At 38.5% G+C, this 22,002-nt stretch overlaps 1 protein-coding gene across 2 annotated transcripts in view; it reads right to left on the reverse strand.

Annotated features, from left to right (window-relative positions):
- The window catches only part of LOC121305051 (general transcription factor II-I-like), a 70,859-nt gene that overhangs the window by 40,525 nt on the left and 8,332 nt on the right, over positions 1-22,002 (reverse strand). For both annotated transcript variants that reach the window (XM_041236569.1, XM_041236568.1), the window contains exons 2-9: positions 21,409-21,509; positions 14,768-14,906; positions 13,031-13,162; positions 12,032-12,215; positions 11,910-11,938; positions 11,501-11,555; positions 11,109-11,152; positions 9,994-10,065 (exon numbers count right to left, since the gene is read on the reverse strand). In XM_041236569.1, coding sequence (XP_041092503.1) covers positions 9,994-10,065; positions 11,109-11,152; positions 11,501-11,555; positions 11,910-11,938; positions 12,032-12,215; positions 13,031-13,162; positions 14,768-14,906; positions 21,409-21,507 — 754 coding nt within the window. In that variant the 5' untranslated portion in view covers positions 21,508-21,509. The remainder of the gene's footprint in view (positions 1-9,993; positions 10,066-11,108; positions 11,153-11,500; positions 11,556-11,909; positions 11,939-12,031; positions 12,216-13,030; positions 13,163-14,767; positions 14,907-21,408; positions 21,510-22,002) is intronic.

Below are 22,002 nucleotides of genomic sequence, written 5' to 3' on the forward strand. Positions count from 1 at the left end.
CAAGAAGTGTAGGTGGCACCTCCTTACTGGGAAGGATTGCAGTATTTAAAACAGGACAGGTGTCTGTAGTACAATATAGATTTCGAGTCTACTAGGAAGAAGATGTCGTGCCCCCCAGTTATTTATTCTATTCAATTTCATTTATATGGCCTTCATGTTTTTAGATACAGCTGCATGAGAAACCAGACCAAACCACCCCTAATTGCAGGGTTTCCAGGCCTACATTCAATCAACATTATCAGGAAATCTCTTATCAAAAAGAGACATGGCATCTCAGTGTGTGAATCACAAACACCTTTTCAGTGCCTTTTGTGTCAGAATGTGGAAGCTGGGGTATTATAATGCATAGGTCTAGGGTCTCCAAATAAAAACACAAACAATAAACTTCCTTCTGCCTGTGTTACTGCTAATGATTTATGGTAGTACAGATGACTAAGAAAATGTATACATGTACTGTAAAATCACCAGAAGCAAGTTTTAAGGCATATTAAACTGTACCAGATTTAATTGACGGACGTTTTCACAATACAGTGCCACCTGTTATAACGTGGTTGTCGGGGTCCATAATTGCAGACCGCGTTATTTGTGTTTCGCCTTATAATGAATATTAGCATTTTTGTTCCTGAAATAATTTACAATGGCCAAATTAATATTGTAGCGTACCGTGGAAAATTAAGGAAGGAGGCGCACACAATTTGCAGGTACTCGAGTCCACGGTTTACTGGGACAATTATTTCTAGCTGCTGTCAGCCTGGGTCAAACCAAAAACAACAAACAGTCTTGCACATTCACACAGCAGCTTGTCTGCTAAGTCAGCTGTCAGCTCTGTCCACCTTGATGTGAGTTTTCATGTTCCCACCTACCAGGATGTCAATCAATCCTGGTCCGTAGACAGTTGTCGCTGTCCATCCATCAACAGTCCAAAACACCTTTGATCATTGATCCATAGTCCAATTACTTTGTTCTGTTGCATATTTTAGCCTTTTAGTCTTGTTCCCCTTTCTTAACAAAGGTATTCTTACAGGAACTCGTCCTTTAAGTCCTGATTTCAAGATTGACCTCTGTACGGTTGATGGATGGACAACAACACCTGTGCCTTCTGCCAGTTCTGTTGTCAATTCAACGCTTGTCTTCTTTCTATCCCTTAAGGATATTATCTTCAAGTATTGCTCATCCTTGTTAGACAGCTTTGTGGGTCTTCCAGTCCTGGGTTTGTCAATTACAGATAATGTTTCTCTGTACTTGTTGATTACACTTTGGATACCACACCTTGAAAAGCGAGTGATGTGAGCTATTTCACGCAAGTCAAGGTTGTTAGGTCCGTAGTCTCCTTGGCTAGCAAAGTACACATGCCTGATCTTTCTAATAAGGCCCCAGATGCATTGTTATCTCTTGCAGCGTTAATTCCATAAGTTAACTGTGATTACCTTGGCATCCCGACACAGAACTGTAAGTTTCATCGTGGTTGCACACATTAAACACGAAAATAAACAAATAACAAAACAAGCGCCTATCGCCACTCGAGACCTAGACTAAACTTGTTTTTGTCTGAAGTAAAGGGTTGGGACGGCTAAGCCGTTTTCCCAACAAAACCGCTTTTCTTTAAATTAACCAGGCTTGGCAAAAGCCTTCACTGGTTTTCTTCGCACACAACCCTTCTCTCTTACCAACTCCCCGGTGGTCCTCCTAATGCAGCTTCAAGCTCCCTTTTTATTTCATGTAGCTGGTCTCACTTCACACCAATTACCTCGTTTGAGACCAGCCATTCTCATATGTATTTTGGCAGGTTGGGGATTAACCCCATCACGACCAACCACCACCAAAACACACTCTCCTCATATTCCTCTAAAGGAAAATACATTCAAATTGCTCGTTAAAAACATCTTAAGAAGTGTACTCCTAATAAGTTTTGCCAGCAAATTTGTAGCTTCTAAAAACAAAGTATAGGAAACTATTTTGCACAGGCGGAAGAATACATTACATACAACTTAATTTAAAGTTTAAGATCTTATTGTTTACGTTTTTTTTTAATATAATAAATATAGAGCCATTTTATAAGCGCAATAACCCACTCCAGTGTGTGTGGTAAGACATCTTACTGCACTTGTGAGTGGCTGAAGGAACTCTGCCTATAGTCATGTGCCTCACAACGCACCAGGCGTGCAGAAAACATGGTCGCCAAGCTGCACGTTTATAGCTTCAGGTTCGAATTTGAGATGCGAGCTCCGTACAAACTTTTTTAACGACAGTGCCAAAAGCTCATAACCTGTGTACAGCTCCAAAGGGCTTGTTGGAGGCAGTTCGAATTCCAGACACCTCTAGTAAAACTCGATCACACTAAAACTGGCACCATAGAATAGGTAAATAACAAGGCCGCTAAACTGAACGTCTCCCTTTAGTATTCATGGTTAATGCTTTTCTGGAGATAATACAAGTAATGCAGCACAGAGACAGTTTGGACTCAAATTTACAGAAATGCAATTTACTGTTACCCCTTTGATTCAGACTTCTCCTGAGAAGTCAATCTTTGAATGCTTCAGACTTTCATGACTTTATTATTGGGATCTGCTCAGTTGATATAAAACAGTGTCGGATCTAAATCCACCACACAGATAACTCAGCAGTAGATGTGAGGCTCTATAGTGTGCTGCTGTCTGTATGTTAGAATGCCAGTGGGTCCTGATTTGTGATTTAAAGAATAGTGGCATTTAGAGCCATCAACGTTTAGATAAATGGATTAGACCTTATTGTCAACATATGAAATGGACCCAATTTAAGACTGAAGGTATGAAAATGTGTGCCATTGTACAGTTTTCAAAAACAACAAGCATCGAAAAGAATCTAAAAGTCTTACAGCAACATGATTAACACTGCAAGTAATGGTATTTCCCTTTTACTTAGTAAATCTTTGTGCAACTGTTTTTATTGCTGCTCCACAAACTTTTGTACTTGTCATAGACAAATGGCACAGAAGGCATTCAAATAAATCCTGTTTATTTGTTTTTCAGAAGTACAGTACAAGGACTGGAGAATTGTACGATGATCACACAGCTTGGTTACACACTGTACTCTAAGTGCCCCTCCTTGGGTTCGCACTGACCTCGCCTATGTGTATGATACTTTCATACGCTGTCTGTGTAACTGTTACACTGTTGTCTGTAATTCACTTAAAAAATCTGCAAAAATAACAATGCTTAAATCATTACGACTAAACACATGAAGACATCGAAAGGGACTGCAAACTGAAAAATGCAAGCCTATACAGTATTACACAGAGTTATGGTTTCAATTTCGTTTCTATGTTAAAACCCAATTTTCAACCATTAATAATCTGAGCAATGGTAGGGGGTAACGTCAGTGGCGCTGGAACCATTTTTATAGCGAGGGTTCTTGTGCTTCTTCGGATGGTAAAACCGAGGTCTTCTTGTAAGTGATACATAGTTCACCCTACTCCAAGCTGGTTTGGATAAAAGCAGCTGCTAAATGACTAAATAATAATATACACACCCATATTGAGGTGCAAAACTCACTCAACTGCAGATGTAAATAACGGTTCCCCCAAAACCCAGAAAACAACTCCCGGCTATTAATCAATTATTAATTGATTATCTGTGCTCACAGTTACAACAGTAAAATCACAGCAAAGTGCAGTAAAGCAATGTATGGTAAAGCAAAGGTAAACACTGTAAAGGCTAGAGAGGTTTGGTAATATGTTAAAATAAGGCATTGGATAACCATGGTTCAAGCATTAGAAAACTGCAGAAATACAGTGCAAATTTACCCTGGTAACCTTTAATAAGAGTCTCATCATTCATAGCGTTTAGTTACTACAGTACTTGAATACTTTGTGGTGTAAAATGTGAATGTATACAAAAATGGCTCCTGTACGAAAAGTAAAAGGCATCTTGCCTTACATAGAAAACAACACAAAAAAGGAAAGACCAATAAATCAGCTATAACTACAGGGTGCATCAGGTGTCGCTAGTGTAAAGTCCTCCTGTATCTTGTACGCTTCGTGCATCCTGTTGCTGTTGTTATATATTATATATATAATATTTTTTAAATAATATTTTTTATTTGTTGTCCACTCGCTCAATATATTCAATTTTTTCTGATGAATTCTATTTGTGTATACAAGTACCGGAATTTCATACCGACCACAAACAAAACCACAGTTTGAGTTTCTGTCATATAAACGGCATTACTTTTTTTTTTTTTTTTTTTTTTTTTTACTTTAGATGCACACATATAGTGTATATTTACGGTACTTGGTGGTTTTGACAACACACCTGTCATAGAGAACTAGAATTCTGGCATTGGAGATGCCAGAGATCACAGAGGTTACCTTTTCCTTATGCAGACCATACAATTACATTAAATAAAAAAAAAAAATGTGCAAGGGTGTTTTTGCATGCTGTTGGGCATGCACAGAATTATTGTTCATTTGTAGATAGTTCAAACTAATTCAATGATTGGTTAATTCCAAACTCTGAAATAAATACATTGATTTATATAATTAAAACATTAAGCACATGAACATACATACTCAAGATTTTACAACATCAATAAAACTGATTAAATAGAATTGTTATAAGTAGCAAATAACAATATTTCACTCTCATATTTACAAATGTCCTGTAGAAAATGACTGTTGACAAAGAAACTAACAACTGAACAGTTTCAGGAATATCAAACGTAATCCACCATAACAGAGTGAAAATGGCTCCTTATTTAAGCCACATAATGAATCGTTGGCAAGTTCTTGCACCAACAAAGCTTGATTAATACAATGGGCTACTAGAGTTTGTCCCATTAGGACTGGGGCATTGCTGAATCAACCAGCTCCTCATCAGTAAAGAGTTCAAACCCATGATCATTTGAGTCCACGTTCAACCATTTGAAAATGTCCTCCGGGTTGAGCTGCTGAACCCCACTAAGCTGTGATATCAGGCTGGAGATTTCCACAGTTGGGGGCGGTTCATTTTCCACGCTCCCCAGATCCAGCCCCTCATCCCCCCCAGGCCACAGCTCGTTCCAGGCATTCCGTAGAGTGGATATCGAGACCTGCTGCCAGGCTTCCTCCACAAGACCTACAGCGTCGGCAAGTGTCAGTCCATTAAAAGCATCAACAGTGCTACAACCCACTCGGGACAGCGTTTTCCGCAAAAGCAGCAGTCGGAAACGCAGTTTAAGGCAGGCCAGGATTCCCTGTCCCATGGGCTGCAGCAGCATGTTATCGGCTGGAAGGAAAAGGCAGGTAAAGTTTTCATCTTCCGTCTGTAGGTAGGTTTCGTCTGGATGGCAAGGAGCTACATCAAGCACCAGCAAGGCTTTCGGCTCCAGACCTCTTTCCAACAAGTGGTGGCTCACAGATGGGACAAACTCATTGAAAAACCAGCCTTTAAAAAGATCACACGTCATCCAACCGTTTTCTTCCGACACATATTGAACCGGCAAGGAGGCAAAATGTTTGAAACACTTGGGGTTCACGGCTTTGCCCACTAGAGTCAGGTTTAGTTTGTGCATCCCGGATGCGTTGGCGCAGGCCAGGAGCGTGACCCTGTCCTCTGAAGCTGTAGTCCCAGCCCATGGCAGGCACCTCCAGGACAAACCCGTTTCATCACAGTTGTACACTTGCTCTCGTACAAGCCCCTTTTGCTCCACCAGGTTTTGCAAGCTTTGTTTGACCCAGTCCCCTGCTTCAATGGAGGAGGTTTCCCGCGCGACTCGCAGGCAGCGGATCCCGTACCTTTCCTTGAAGTTGCACAGCCACCTGTTGCTGGCTTTGAATTTGGAATGGCCACCGTTGAGCTTGCCATTGAGCTCTTTGGCTTTCTCGATGATAATAGGTCCGGACATGGGAGCTCCGAGGAGCCTCTGCTGGAGAAACCACCTGTACAGCACGCTCTCCAGGGCTTGGTCTTCCACGGCTCGCATCACTTTCCGCTTCCTGCTGAAGGGAGTGCGTTTCATCTTGAAAGCAAACGCCTCCAGCTGGGGTGCCGACTTCTTGATGTCCGATATGGTGGAGTTGCCCACCCCGTACTCCTGGGCGAGGGTGTTGGCCTTGGTTCCTCTCTTCAGCTCCTCCACTATTTTTAACTTGTCGTCGATTGAGAGCACAACCCGCTTCCGTCTGCCAGACATCATGCCGGACCTCCGCACGTGGACTGGGTAGCTCAGCAATTCACAGATGCGGCTTTTGGATATGGGAGGCTCCCCCTCCGCTCCGTACCGATTGCTGCTGCTGCAGAAATGGCTCCTCCAATGTGCTGCACTCCTGCCAGAAGGGGTACTACTTTCACTTACGGCTGTAATACAATTTACGCAATATATTATTTGTCTTGGAAACAAGCAACACACCAAGTGCAACTAACAACCAAAATCATTTACTCAGCAGGCACTGGAGTCTCTTCAATTGATCTGAACAGTGGCAGATGTAAATTCTAAACTTTAAACTAGAACCAGACATTCACTTAACCCCTTAAGGTACACAAGGAATTGAGCGGTTGTTCAAACGGTTTCTTCTTGAAATACATTTGAGAGTAAACTGACAATTTGGATGACCAGATCAACTTGTCAGTAAATCTTAAAGCCTGCTTTGTGCACCGCATTGCAAAAATAAGAAAGTTTGCATCATTTTACTTGAGACACATGTGTCGCTTGCACCTTAAAGGGTTAAAAGACAAAAGTACACTTGGGAGGTTTTCCCAAGTTCCCCTTCTTTTAATGATTTAAAATGGTGGTATTTATATCCACCGTTAAGATGAATTGAATATACCCCTCATATGCACAGTATTTTGGATTATAAAGCATAATTTTGGATAATAAGCACTTACATAACAGTGGAATATATATTCTGTGTTTTACTACAAGCCAAACAGAACTGTACTCGAACTTGTGCATGAGTATGCAATCAATCTGTTGAGTAACTGGGTGTCATGAACTGTTTTTTTTTTCTGGCAGTATATTCCATTGTATTCAGTATATCATTTCGGTATTCCCCACAAGCTATTCAGAATACTGGGTTTACATGACTGGATTACCCAGTAGTACAAAAACAAAGAGTCTAATTTGTATAGTGGGTTACCAGGTCTATACTTATCCTGAAACCAGACTGAATGCTAAACTACCTGACCTGGAAGAAAGCAACACCTTTGGAGTCTATAGTCTGACAGCAATTCCTAAGCAGGCAAAAGAAGTATGTTAGCAAACCACATCCTTGCCATGCTGTACACTTATATCATATTTCAGAGGTTGTGTTAATGCAAAATGTTGTGTCCTAGACATGCATATTCAATGTCATCTATTACACTGCAGCAAAATGACTGTAAAGTACTTGCTTGTTAAAAAACAAACAAACAAAAAAAACAACTGTTCTGGATATTTACTTTTAGGCCCTGTCCACACTGCAATAACCGATCTTGAGAACCGTACTCAAAAACGCTTGAATGAATCCAGCTCAAAGCATTCACACTGAAGTACTGTTTCATGTTTAGTCAGGTGTAATGCGTACACACACTGTTACTATTAAAATAGCTTGGTTACAGTTCCTAGCAGCACAATGAACAGTGGAATTTAATATAATAGTATTCCACCATGCACTGTATTATTTTAAAATAATGTGTTAAGCCCCATATTAACAGAGGTCCATATTGCTAAGAAATAAAACAAGTATTTTGGAAAAAGTAAATGTGAACACACACACACAGGGTTTGAAGCTTTCAGGTTTTATTTTTCAATCAGGTGACAAATTTAGCTGATTCTGTTTCATAAAGCTGTTCATTACAAAACAATCTTTGCTTTTACCTTCGTATCTTGCCGGTGCCTAATTCTAGTCCCTTTAAATTTTATTTCAGCGCTGACAAATTATGTGAATTGTTCATCCCCGATCCTACTTTAAACTCGCATTTCACTTTTGCAGTTGCCCAATTTAATGTTGTGCTTTTATTATTTTCCCCACTAGTTTAACAGGGATGTCTGGACAGACTTTTTTTAAGCATAAAAATGCATACATAGTGTGGAGTGTACACTGATATCAAGTCAGTTGTCAAATATTTTTTTTGCTAAGCAGTCAGCATCACCTTCAGGGGATTCTCATAAAGATCACCCATCTGCATCTCAGCCAACACTTCTGACTGCACAAGTACGACAGTGACCAAGAAGCAGTTGCAAGCACTAGTAATGCAGAAAAACACAAATGAAAAATACATTCATATAATTCTTAACGGGAGATGAAGCATCCGTGGCTTGTTTATCGAGACGGCAAGATGTACTGTATGTAGTGTGTGTGAAAGAGCTGCTGGGCAAAAAAAATATATATATATAATAAATAAAATAAACAGCATATACACGCGGATAAGACACAGACATGGCGATGCTGTTGCTGTTACTGGAATGCAGAAAAAGATGAAAACACATGTAGATAAAGGCAACAAACAGAGCTTAGAATCCTGTCTCGTCTACTGTTAATACAAAGAAAAAAGTGCGTCTGTGTTCATTTGTAGATCTATACACACACACACACAGATTGTTTAAACTACTACATGCCATAGAGTTTAAAGGTTCATAAAAATGCACATCCCTGGAGTTTATTAGCCTTTGTGTGTTAACAACAGTTTAGTATTTGATAGACGGGACACAACATTTTCGGCATGCGTCTTTCAGGAACGCATGAACAGAAAAGCTAGCACAACCTCTGACATTATCTTAAATATATTTATGGCATATGTATATACGGACAAATTGGCCCCAATTTACATATATCCCAGATTCTCAATAAAACGTGCCGTTTTAAACAAGTCTTCTCATAAGCCACTGTCTAGATATACGTATGGGGGGCCTCCACTACATACCATCGCCATGGGTACGCTTCCCCAGTGGAGCATAAAAAAATACCTGAAGAAATTGTCTTAAGCGAAGTACTTATTTTAGCTTGTTTCCTGTGAAATGTTGGCCGGTACAGCCACCCAGTGGCCATGACTTTCCTTATAAAAATTTAAAAAAGCAGATCACAACACAAGGGCAACACAGCCTGGCCACAATACTTTATTATACTACACTTACATTATATTGCATATTCAGAATGAGCTGAACCAGAATATACACATCCCTGCTGTTTACACACACTCCATTGCCTGAAACTTGAGTTTTACCTTTGGAAAAAAAATTAAAAATTACATTCCGATAAATATTGTACACCCATACTAGCTAGTGATGAGGCACAACACTTACATAAAATGTGTACTGGTTACAATTACAGTAAAAGCTTAAAATACATTAAAATCTTCCCTCCTGCCTTTATCATGTTTACAACAAATATAGAAATATACATTCAGTACAGACTCCAATGAATCCGTGTTTCAAAATGTATTGGTGCAGCCGTCATCTGATCTGTGCGGAATTGGACGATCATCATTTAATTCAATTGAGTACAGTATAGTGCAAGTGCAAGTTACTGAAATCAGTGACAACAGAGAGCAGAAAGCAGACAAGACTCTCCTAGCTTGGCAGTCTGAATATGAGGAGCAGTTACGACAATTCAAGACTCTGAGCAAGACCAGCGACTTTTAAACCAGCTCTCTCTGCCTCCGAACAACGCTGATTTATGTACACTACAACTGATAGTTGTTGGGACATTATATTTTATTTGTATTATTGCATTTTTCGAGTTTTCAATTAATGGCGCAGGGATTTCGGCCAGTTTGTGTTTTTCACTGATTCGGGCTCAGACCGGTCCCAACCCGCACGGATTAACGGGGGTCTACTGTATGTCATTTGTTTCTCTTTTTGAATATGTATTTGTGTTCCGGCGCGTGACCCGCATGCTGGAGTTGCTCTTCTGTTCAAGTCACCTTCCACAGACATATGTAATCGAGGCCATCTAGCGAGCACTTACTGAGGATCAGGTTTCTGTTAGTATTGCTGGCAATATACAAATTGTGCACTAAATTGAGTCACACAATGCAATTAAACAGTGGGGTGGAGACCAACCTGTCAAGGGGTGCTGGGTTTCTTCATCCTCGATCTCTTCTTTCACCGTCACAGCGGTCATTTCCAAATCCCCTGAGTGAGCAACACACATACAAACATTTCAGCAATCTTACAGCGTTTCCTAATCAGTGGAAATACCGCAGATATAACACAGTGGAGGGAGTTCAGGTGAGGTATGATGGCGGTCTTCTCACAACAGAGGAGAGAGAGAGATAGAGAGAAGAGGAAGAAAAGAGAGGAGGAGAGAGACCCACAGCCCTAACCTGAGCACTAATGTCTGCTTAGGGGTTGCTTGAGATCCTTCAATTATAGGCTGGAACTTTGGAGGTTAACAAAATATATAACTGACCCCGATAGTGGGATTTCACTGATTTACACACAGTTCATTATTCACATATACAAATATGACAAGCCAGCACAGAGACTTCAAACAGTAAATGCTGTTTGATTTGTAGCTGCTCCCAGAAACCCCAGCTATTACACATGCATTAAAATTAATGCAATATGGCAACAAATTCATGAATACATTTCTGTTACCTAGCTTCTTCATTTTGGGTGTAACATCTTGTGGGATGCCATTTCGAAGAAATTATAAAATAATGTCTTAAGCTATTGTTCTTTGATACTAAAAAAAGGTAACCCTTAAATACTGGAAAGGGGCCCATTTACAAATTAATTATCTAATATATACTACTGTCAGCTTACTGCAGTGACTCAAACATGCCCGATGCTTTTCAGGGATCAGATTCCCACTAGGGATATTCCATGCTTTTTAGGGATCAGATCTATTATTTATTTGTTTAACCTGTGCATTTTTTCAGTGATGTGTTGCTGGGGGTATAAGGTTAAATAGCATTTAGAAATGCCAAGTAAAAATAATGGAAATAGACAATTTACATCTGTGTGTAACTAACAGCAATTCAAACTCTGGAAACAACCAACAGTATCACTCATAGTGATTAGCCGTGCTCTTACTGCAAAGCAAGGGAAGCTTTCTAGAAATTAAATGTAGAACACAACAATGATTGCAGTGAACACAAACAATAACGAAATGGATTTGAAAACCATTTTACAGCTGCTCAATTTAATGAATTTTAAACCATAAGTGTACATACCTTGATCATCGTGGGGTTCTGTCTTTACCTCCACCGTCACAAAGCTAAAATAAACAAATAGATAATGAAATCAACATAGTGTTTTTACATTTGGATCTGTTTCATGAATTCAGCCCCTTACCGTAAGAAAGCTGTTTGGCTCTGTTTAAGTTAAGAGAGGGGGAACAAGAGTTCAGTCTGGGTGAGATGGAGCTACATCAGGATAAAATACATTTTAAAATCTATTTTCTTTCTCCATTCATCTGATGTCAGTATAGAGTGTAAAATGACCAGCTTCCGTACCTGGAAACTCCTACATTTACTGAATTACTGGTAACAAAAACCTGCTTTCATTTTAAGACATATTTTAAATGCTAAAAGAGGCAAACAGTAAAGTTACCAACAATACTCACTTGCTAGGAGACCATGAACCACTTCCACAGCCTGATGCTTTACTGCCCTGCTCCTCTGAAGGAATCATTTAAAAATACGATTTAGTCTTGTTGCTTTGGGATAATATTTCACAACTTATTATCTTCCAATTACTCTGGGTCATTGAGTGTTGTTCCAGCCTCAATGCAGAGACCCATTTCCATCTATAGCATTATCTGCAGATGTATACAATCCAAGCAAAGAACCCAAAGATCTTTAAACAAGATAATGGGGGCCAGTGATAACATAGATAGTGCTAATAAGAAGTAACAAAATCCTATTTTTTACACCTTTAAATAAATAAAATTGAATTGTATATTTATGTCCCAATACACTGTTAGGATAACAGGAGTATATTTAGCACATTTAAAATACCATAGAAAAGTCTACCTTTTTCTTTCTTTGCCTCCAAAAACGGCCTGCAATGATGGAAAAGTGTCACGTTAAGTAACGCATATGCAACCCAAAAACCAATTAAACATGCAAATACACGATTAGGACACAGCAAGCACCTTTTAATGACAAATGTGATCTGAGACTTTCTCTCCAGGATTTGTTTCAGGGTTGAAATGCTGTAGCTTGAAGGGTGTTTAAAGCAGACTCCGTCCGGCAGACCCTGTATTGCAACAGCCGAGGGGTCGCTTTTGATCTTCTCATACGGCACAGGTACAATACTGGGCTTCCCCAAGGCTTTACCTGCAAGAAGACACATGCTTCAGATCACAACAATCACGCCAATCCATAAGCTAGAGTAATCACTCGAGAAACAAGGATGCCAACATTAACAACACTGGTCTTAGTGCAGGCCTGGGACAAACATTCAAATACTCAAACATCTGATATCTCAAATAAATAACACACATTCTACTGAACAGAAGCATGCTTCTCTCCCTTCTTTATTAGATAATTTGATGGGGTAGGTTTGATTTTCTCCTGAGAGATAGAGCAGAACCTGTCACGTCTGACTGAATTAGTTCCAGGGGCCATCGTATATGTGAAAATATCACCTTGGAGTGAGTCACTGTCCTACCTTGTAGTTGGTTTATTAACTTTGGGGCATTATGAATGCGCAATGTCAGGTACAGCAGTGTGTCTAAAACAGCATAGTACAGCACCGCACATGCACCATGCAAAGAGAATCATTGAAAATGATTGGAAAACAAAGCACTGCAACACACTATTTGCAAATTAAACAAGGCAGGTTTTTTTTTTTTTTTTTTTTTTTTTAATGCCATAAGTGCAATCCTGTCCTGGTAAGAGCTGAATTTACTGTTTTAAACCCCAAATATGTGCATTGATCAGTTTCCATCTGTACCGTTCAGCTGGTAGCAGCATGTGTAAATGACACATGCCAGAGGTCTATCGGTTAATCATATCTTACAGGACCGGATAGGACAGGTTCTACTGTATTTTTAACTGTAACATGGTATGAAAAACCCATGCTCGTCTCACCACTACTGGGTATCAAGAGATTTTAGTTTCCATTTAATTCCCCCCCCCCCCCCAATTACCGTAACATATACAGAAGAGGTCCTCCACTGCCTTCTCCAGAGCGTCTATGTCGATTATTTCCTCAGGTTCACATTCTGGAGAAGAGGACCTCAGCGCCTGCAGTCTGGTCAGCTTCTCCTCTTCTGTTACACCTGCATATTTAGAATGCGCTGCATGAAACTGAACTGCCAAGGGTTTTTTTCCCCCTCTCAAAATAAAGTTCTGTGAGATAGAGCAGTGTACATATTTTCGATTTTATCTGACCCTTTACATGGACATAGTTACTATTAAAACAGCAGTTTATTTTGGTCATGTGCCGATGTTTCATATCTCATTTTACAGTGCCTATTCCCTTTGTCATGGAGTGACCCTAAAACCGTCTTCCCATGTACAAGGTGCAAGCACCTTTTCTGAGTGAAAGGTGTATCCGGCAGAGATGTCTGGCTCTTTGATAGAAACAGCTTCATTTATTTGAGGTTTTCCCAGTGATGATGTGAATGAGAATATAGAGATGAGCGCCCAGCTAACAAGATTTACGTTTTTGTAGGTATCAGGCTTTTAAAAATTGCAAACAACTTGTTAAGACACATTCGCGATAACGTTCATTTAATTAATTTAAGAATTAGTTCCGTTTCTCCAACTAAACAAACAGTGTTTTGAACATTACGATTAAACTAAATAATATAAAATGTTTAGTTTATATAAAGGTTTTACTGCAGTAATAAACAGAGGTATTTATTTACAGGAAAACTGTAGAGTGTAAAAGTGAAAAAGATAAATGCTCGTCTCAGACACACAGTACAATTCTGGAAGGGAAGACAATCAAAAGATAAGGCTTGGTCTTTGGCACCTCAAAGCAGGATTTGGTGTTGTCTCTTAAAAGCGAGATTCACTGGTCGTCAACTCTCTTCAAGATATTATAGAAATGAATGAACGCGTAGCAGCCGAAATGAGCATTTGACTTAAAATAGACAAGTCATCTACAGTATCAGTCCTTATGAGATAGATAGTGATTTTAATTGGGATAATGTTTGCGAGCCAAAAATGACCATGCGGTGAATTTGGAAAGTTCTTACAGTGGAGTTTCTTATTAATTAAAACACCAGGCTAGGCAAGTAAACGAGGTGTGTGGAAACCTGCTGGTGCAGGCAGCTTTTTGCAACCACTTGATCAATTTTTAAAGCATTTAATAAACTGAAAAGAGCACTTGTACTGCTCTGCTTCGTCAAAACTTAAAATTAAATGAGTGTGGTTTTAAAAAAATATTTAAAAGTCATCTGGATACTTTGCAAGCCCAGTGCATGAACGATCCACTTGCAGGAGTCTGAAACATCTTTACGTCCTCCTGAACATCACCCCTGAGCTTATGAGTGTGCTCAGAGCATGCATATATATATATATATATATATATATATATATATATATATATATATATATATATATATATATATATATATATATATAAAGAGTAAGTGTGAAATCTGACACCTTAAATGAATGTAAGTGTAAGTGTTCTAAATCAGATCCTCTACTCTTACGACCTTAGAATTTATCTCCAAAAGCAAAAGAACCAACTTTGTATCTACCTACCTTAAAATGGCCCTCAGTGTTTTGTGAATAGAGTCCAATCCAATAATTCTGCTTTCTTTTTCGTGTTAATGTATTGAAAAAATATTAGGAGGATGTTGACGTTGTTTGTTTTGAAGATATATGTAAATATTTGGGAACAGCAAACCATTTTATTTTACAGTACTTACAGTACTTCACAAAGTCCTGCTGGAAGTCCTTCCTTGTGTTGACATAGGCTTTTCCCCGCTCCGTCCCGACCACAAACACTTCAGTGTCATGCATGGCGATGCAGGCCACTTCTGCTTTCGACTTGGCCAGTTCTCTGCACTGTAACAGCAACACACACTAGCGTTACCCACTGAAAGGGAACTGACCCAGTAACCTTCACCTAGGCGGTTACATTTCATTGTGTTAACTTCTCCATAAGCGCAAAAGTTAGCTTCCATACACTCAGGAGTTAGCTCTGAATTTATTGCAGTTTTAACCCACAACTTGGCTGTTGTACTGCAAGTTTATAAGTGTTCTGTATCTAACTCTAATCGTGTGGTTTCACCTGCACTCTGTGTTACATGGAGCTGAGTGGAACATCCTGAATGAACAGTATGTGTTTCGTAACTGAAGTCCCACTCAAAAGACAAGGCACACGAAACACAGGCATACTTTCACTTAACTTTTTATACAAAAGCTTGTGAACTGTGTCGTTTGAGAAGAACTTGTTGTGTTGATTCACCAAGTTGATCACATCAAGACAGTTTAAAATTTAGACTTTTTAGAGTGTGAGAAACGCCATTGACAACTATATCTAGTTGCCTCCAGAGATTGTGAGTGTGATGGTTTCTAAATACTGCTTTAAGGCAAGCATTTACTGATGTTACTGTGTAATACTGCTGTAACGCAAGCATTTACTGATGTTACTGTGTAATACTAGCTGCTGTAAAGCAAGCATTTACTGATGTTACTGTGTAATACTAGCTGCTGTAAAGCAAGCATTTACTGATGTTACTGTGTAATACTAGCTGCTGTAAAGCAAGCATTTACTGATGTTACTGTGTAATACTAGCTGCTGTAAAGCAAGCATTTACTGATGTTACTGTGTAATACTAGCTGCTGTAAAGCAAGCATTTACTGATGTTACTGTGTAATACTAGCTGCTGTAAAGCAAGCATTTACTGATGTTACTGTGTAATACTGTGTAATTTACTGATGTTACTGTGTAATACTGTGCTGTAAAGCAAGCATTTACTGATGTTACTGTGTAATACTGCTGTAAAGCAAGCATTTACTGATGTTACTGTGTAATACTAGCTGCTGTAAAGCAAGCATTTACTGATGTTACTGTGTAATACTAGCTGCTGTAAAGCAAGCATTTACTGATGTTACTGTGTAATACTAGCTGCTGTAAAGCAAGCATTTACTGATGTTACTGTGTAATACTAGCTGCTGTAAAGCAAGCATTTACTGATGTTACTGTGTAATACTAGCTGCTGTAAAGCAAGCATTTACTGATGTTACTGTGTAATACTAGCTGCTGTAAAGCAAGCATTTACTGATGTTACTGTGTAATACTAGCTGCTGTAAAGCAAGCATTTACTGATGTTACTGTGTAATACTAGCTGCTGTAAAGCAAGCATTTACTGATGTTACTGTGTAATACTAGCTGCTGTAAAGCAAGCATTTACTGATGTTACTGTGTAATACTAGCTGCTGTAAAGCAAGCATTTACTGATGTTACTGTGTAATACTAGCTGCTGTAAAGCAAGCATTTACTGATGTTACTGTGTAATACTAGCTGCTGTAAAGCAAGCATTTACTGATGTTACTGTGTAATACTAGCTGCTGTAAAGCAAGCATTTACTGATGTTACTGTGTAATACTAGCTGCTGTAAAGCAAGCATTTACTGATGTTACTGTGTAATACTAGCTGCTGTAAAGCAAGCATTTACTGATGTTACTGTGTAATACTAGCTGCTGTAAAGCAAGCATTTACTGATGTTACTGTGTAATACTAGCTGCTGTAAAGCAAGCATTTACTGATGTTACTGTGTAATACTAGCTGTAAAGCAAGCATTTACTGATGTTACTGTGTAATACTAGCTGCTGTAAAGCAAGCATTTACTGATGTTACTGTGTAATACTAGCTGCTGTAAAGCAAGCATTTACTGATGTTACTGTGTAATACTAGCTGCTGTAAAGCAAGCATTTACTGATGTTACTGTGTAATACTAGCTGCTGTAAAGCAAGCATTTACTGATGTTACTGTGTAATACTAGCTGCTGTAAAGCAAGCATTTACTGATGTTACTGTGTAATACTAGCTGCTGTAAAGCAAGCATTTACTGATGTTACTGTGTAATACTAGCTGCTGTAAAGCAAGCATTTACTGATGTTACTGTGTAATACTAGCTGCTGTAAAGCAAGCATTTACTGATGTTACTGTGTAATACTAGCTGCTGTAAAGCAAGCATTTACTGATGTTACTGTGTAATACTAGCTGCTGTAAAGCAAGCATTTACTGATGTTACTGTGTAATACTAGCTGCTGTAAAGCAAGCATTTACTGATGTTACTGTGTAATACTAGCTGCTGTAAAGCAAGCATTTACTGATGTTACTGTGTAATACTAGCTGCTGTAAAGCAAGCATTTACTGATGTTACTGTGTAATACTAGCTGCTGTAAAGCAAGCATTTACTGATGTTACTGTGTAATACTAACTGCTGTAAAGCAAGCATTTACTGATGTTACTGTGTAATACTAACTGCTGTAAAGCAAGCATTTACTGATGTTACTGTGTAATACTAGCTGCTGTAAAGCAAGCATTTACTGATGTTACTGTGTAATACTAGCTGCTGTAACGCAAGCATTTACTGATGTTACTGTGTAATACTAGCTGCTGTAAAGCAAGCATTTACTGATGTTACTGTGTAATACTAGCTGCTGTAAAGCAAGCATTTACTGATGTTACTGTGTAATACTAGCTGCTGTAAAGCAAGCATTTACTGATGTTACTGTGTAATACTAGCTGCTGTAAAGCAAGCATTTACTGATGTTACTGTGTAATACTAGCTGCTGTAAAGCAAGCATTTACTGATGTTACTGTGTAATACTAGCTGCTGTAAAGCAAGCATTTACTGATGTTACTGTGTAATACTGCTGTAAAGCAAGCATTTACTGATGTTACTGTGTAATACTAGCTGCTGTAAAGCAAGCATTTACTGATGTTACTGTGTAATACTAGCTGCTGTAAAGCAAGCATTTACTGATGTTACTGTGTAATACTAGCTGCTGTAAAGCAAGCATTTACTGATGTTACTGTGTAATACTAGCTGCTGTAAAGCAAGCATTTACTGATGTTACTGTGTAATACTAGCTGCTGTAAAGCAAGCATTTACTGATGTTACTGTGTAATACTAGCTGCTGTAAAGCAAGCATTTACTGATGTTACTGTGTAATACTAGCTGCTGTAAAGCAAGCATTTACTGATGTTACTGTGTAATACTGCTGCTGTAAAGCAAGCATTTACTGATGTTACTGTGTAATACTAGCTGTGTAAAGCAAGCATTTACTGATGTTACTGTGTAATACTAGCTGCTGTAAAGCAAGCATTTACTGATGTTACTGTGTAATACTAGCTGCTGTAAAGCAAGCATTTACTGATTGTACTGTGTAATACTAGCTGCTGTAACGCAAGCATTTACTGATGTTACTGTGTAATACTAGCTGCTGTAAAGCAAGCATTTACTGATGTTACTGTGTAATACTAGCTGCTGTAAAGCAAGCATTTACTGATGTTACTGTGTAATACTAGCTGCTGTAAAGCAAGCATTTACTGATGTTACTGTGTAATACTAGCTGCTGTAAAGCAAGCATTTACTGATGTTACTGTGTAATACTAGCTGCTGTAAAGCAAGCATTTACTGATGTTACTGTGTAATACTAGCTGCTGTAAAGCAAGCATTTACTGATGTTACTGTGTAATACTAGCTGCTGTAAAGCAAGCATTTACTGATGTTACTGTGTAATACTAGCTGCTGTAAAGCAAGCATTTACTGATGTTACTGTGTAATACTAGCTGCTGTAAAGCAAGCATTTACTGATGTTACTGTGTAATACTAGCTGCTGTAACGCAAGCATTTACTGATGTTACTGTGTAATACTAGCTGCTGTAAAGCAAGCATTTACTGATGTTACTGTGTAATACTAGCTGCTGTAACGCAAGCATTTACTGATGTTACTGTGTAATACTAGCTGCTGTAAAGCAAGCATTTACTGATGTTACTGTGTAATACTAGCTGCTGTAAAGCAAGCATTTACTGATGTTACTTACTGCTGCAGCTCACAGGTCATCTCAGCAAGGCTTGCTATACATGCCTTAGACATCCCAGTATTAAAAAATCATAACAAATCTGACTAATATTTTTTCACTTTTCCTATACAAGGGAGGTTGTGTGTTTGTCATGTTAGGGAGGAAAAACTAAGCATGCATACTCCATTACAAAGAAGTCCTATATGCTAGCTGTGGAAGGGAAGAGAACACAGTAAGACAGGGCAGCTATTTCAGCAGGCATGTTGCACACAAAGAGGATCTGTACCCTGGGCTAATGTGGAGTGAAGTGGAGGTATTTACACATCAGCAGTCCTGGCTAGGGGGTGAAGTGGAGGTATTTATACATGGGAAGCCACCAAGCCTCCAAGCTCAGCTCAGCACAGTCACTGTTCCTGTGCACTTCACTTCAACAGTATAAAAAACTCTTTCCAGTGCTCCTTTCACAGTACATTAGATAAAGAATGACTGCGATGTATTATATTTTGTTCTGCCAATGTATACAGTAATAATTATGGATTATCCATAAGAAGTGGGGAATCTGACTATATTAGGGGCAGTACTTAAGTTTTGGCAGTTTATATTAGTACTGGGACAAATATCCGAACAAATGTTTTTTTAAATGTATTCAAAATACAAAAATCTGACGTTCACATTCGCTAGAAATGACAAAAATACTTTGCACTTACTTACCACCTCACCAGAAGTTGCATGACAGTTTAAAAAATGGCAAATAAAAAAAGAGCTTAGATATGTAAAAAAAAAAAAAATATTAAGTAAACAAACCAGATTATGTGCGCACGCATAGTGATCTTTATGGAAGGCCATCTGAGTAAAAAACACGCTGTGCTGCTTTAGTGAATCAGAATCTCATGGGACAGGAAAAAGACAAGCACGTCATTCTGGAATAATTAAACAGAGCCCCACTTGCAGGAAATGTGTAGTGGTTTTATTATATATATATATATATATATATATATATATATTCTATATATATGTGTGTGTGTGTATATATATATATATATATATATATATATATATATATATATATATATATATATATATATATATATATATATACACACACATATATACACACACACACACACACCCTTTTTTGCGACTTTCTGTTATGTGGAATGTAAACAAAAACCAAAACAGTGAGTTTTTTCCCCTTCACTTTACAAACCATTTCCACATTTGTTTTATTTGAAGTGTTTAAAGTTAAATTTCAGTTTATGCTTGCTTGTTCAGATACAAAGAGGCACAAGTAAACCTTGTGTTACTACTTTATGAAAACGTGTCGATGGCCGCTGTTTACTGCGAAGAAACGGCAATGGCAAGGAATGAAAAAATAAAAGCAAAAAATAAATGAAATGCAGTGTCAGCTTTATGCACTATTTACTTCAGGAATAAACAATACAACGTTTAACTTGAACTGCTATTTGGCATCCTCTTTTTGTAGTTAATTCACTGGGGTAAAGTAAGGCCTACACAACTTATTTTTTCCTCCTGGGATATTTTTCTACTGTAAACACACACAGGGGCGATGCTGGCCCGGCCCTGCTGCCTCTGCCAGCGGCCCATGGGATCTGTGAAAATATCCTCTCTCAGAGGGAGTCGTTATATTGCATTGTAGTTGCTTTATTAACGTTGGAGCATTAGAAATTAACAATGGCGGTACATCGGAATGTCTAAAACACCAAAGTACGGTACTGCATGTATGCTGTACAAAGAAAATCTGTGAAAATACTTGCAAAACAAAGCACTGTATTTGGCAGCTTTCACAACCGCATTCTAAAAACAGTTCCTACCGTGCTATGCCAAAATAATCTGACAGTTTTTTGTTTTTTTAATGTGCACTGATCAGACGTCCTTCAGTTAATGGACTGTATCGTACCTTACAGCTGGGTTTTTAACCGAGGGTACGTGTATCCCTGGGGATACTTCTAAAGGTGTAGGACTTGTAATTAAAAGCTTTAAGAATTAGGCCTACTGTTTGGTATTCTGTCCTACACTAGAAGTTTGTCAGTCTCAAACTGTAACAAATTATACATTAACAAAACAGAAAATAAATAAATACATTTGTTAATCAGATTATTCTGCCTTTTATTGCAACTGTGCAATTGAATGAATGTAAACATCAATCTCTCTTTTCTACTTTCACCTGAAGAAGAGACCTTTGAGGTCTTGAAAGCTTGTGAATAATTATTATTTAGTTAGTCCAATAAAAGGCATCACTTCTCCTTCTCTTTGTCTATATTGCAACTGTGGAAACATTCAGTAGAGCGAAAATTGTAAAGGGGTACTAGAGCTAACACCTCCAGACAGCAGGGGTACAGTTTAAAATAAATAAATAAATAAATAAAGGGTTGAAAACCACCGTCTTACAAAATTGGATAGGACAGGTTTGACTCAGGGGATCATTTGTAAACAAAAAGGTACCAGTTAAGGAAGAGGGATAACATTTTTGCTTTGTCTTTGGTAATTTGTGTGTAAATCTATTTACCATGGACTCCAAGGCAGACATGAGGAACGTCACAACCAAGCGGCTCTCTGAGGAGGGCAGCTCCGGTGGCACGGAGGCAAGGATCCCTGTCTGTGCCATGTCTGAAAAACAAGAGAGACCCGGGCGAGTCAGCGGGAAGAACAGCAGCAGCAGAGGTTTACAGTGGCTCACAAATCACACTTCTGATTCACAGGTTTTGCTCTTCAATTCCTTTCCTGTTAAAGTGTATAGGATGCTGATCTACACGCGTTCTGTATAACAGCTACACAACATGAATGAAGGGATCCATCAGGTAAATACCTACATTCTACGAGTGAAACTGGGTTTAACGCTAATTTTAAAATAATTCCACTTTGGTTTTAGAATCAGAATCCCTGCTTAGACATACTGAAAGTTAAATACAAAAATAAAACTAAATCTAGAAAATGTCTAACACTGAATCCAAAATAACAGAGATGTCTACTGTATAACATATACATGTCAGAATTTAAACCATACACTAACTTAAAAAATATATGTCTGCAGCCTTGAATATGGGCCCTGTTTTGTAACACTTTAATAAATGCAGCTGCATCACCTATCAGTGAGGAGTTT

Source organism: Polyodon spathula, chromosome 41 (assembly GCF_017654505.1).
Source record: "Polyodon spathula isolate WHYD16114869_AA chromosome 41, ASM1765450v1, whole genome shotgun sequence".
NCBI classification, from domain to species: Eukaryota; Metazoa; Chordata; class Actinopteri; order Acipenseriformes; family Polyodontidae; genus Polyodon; species Polyodon spathula.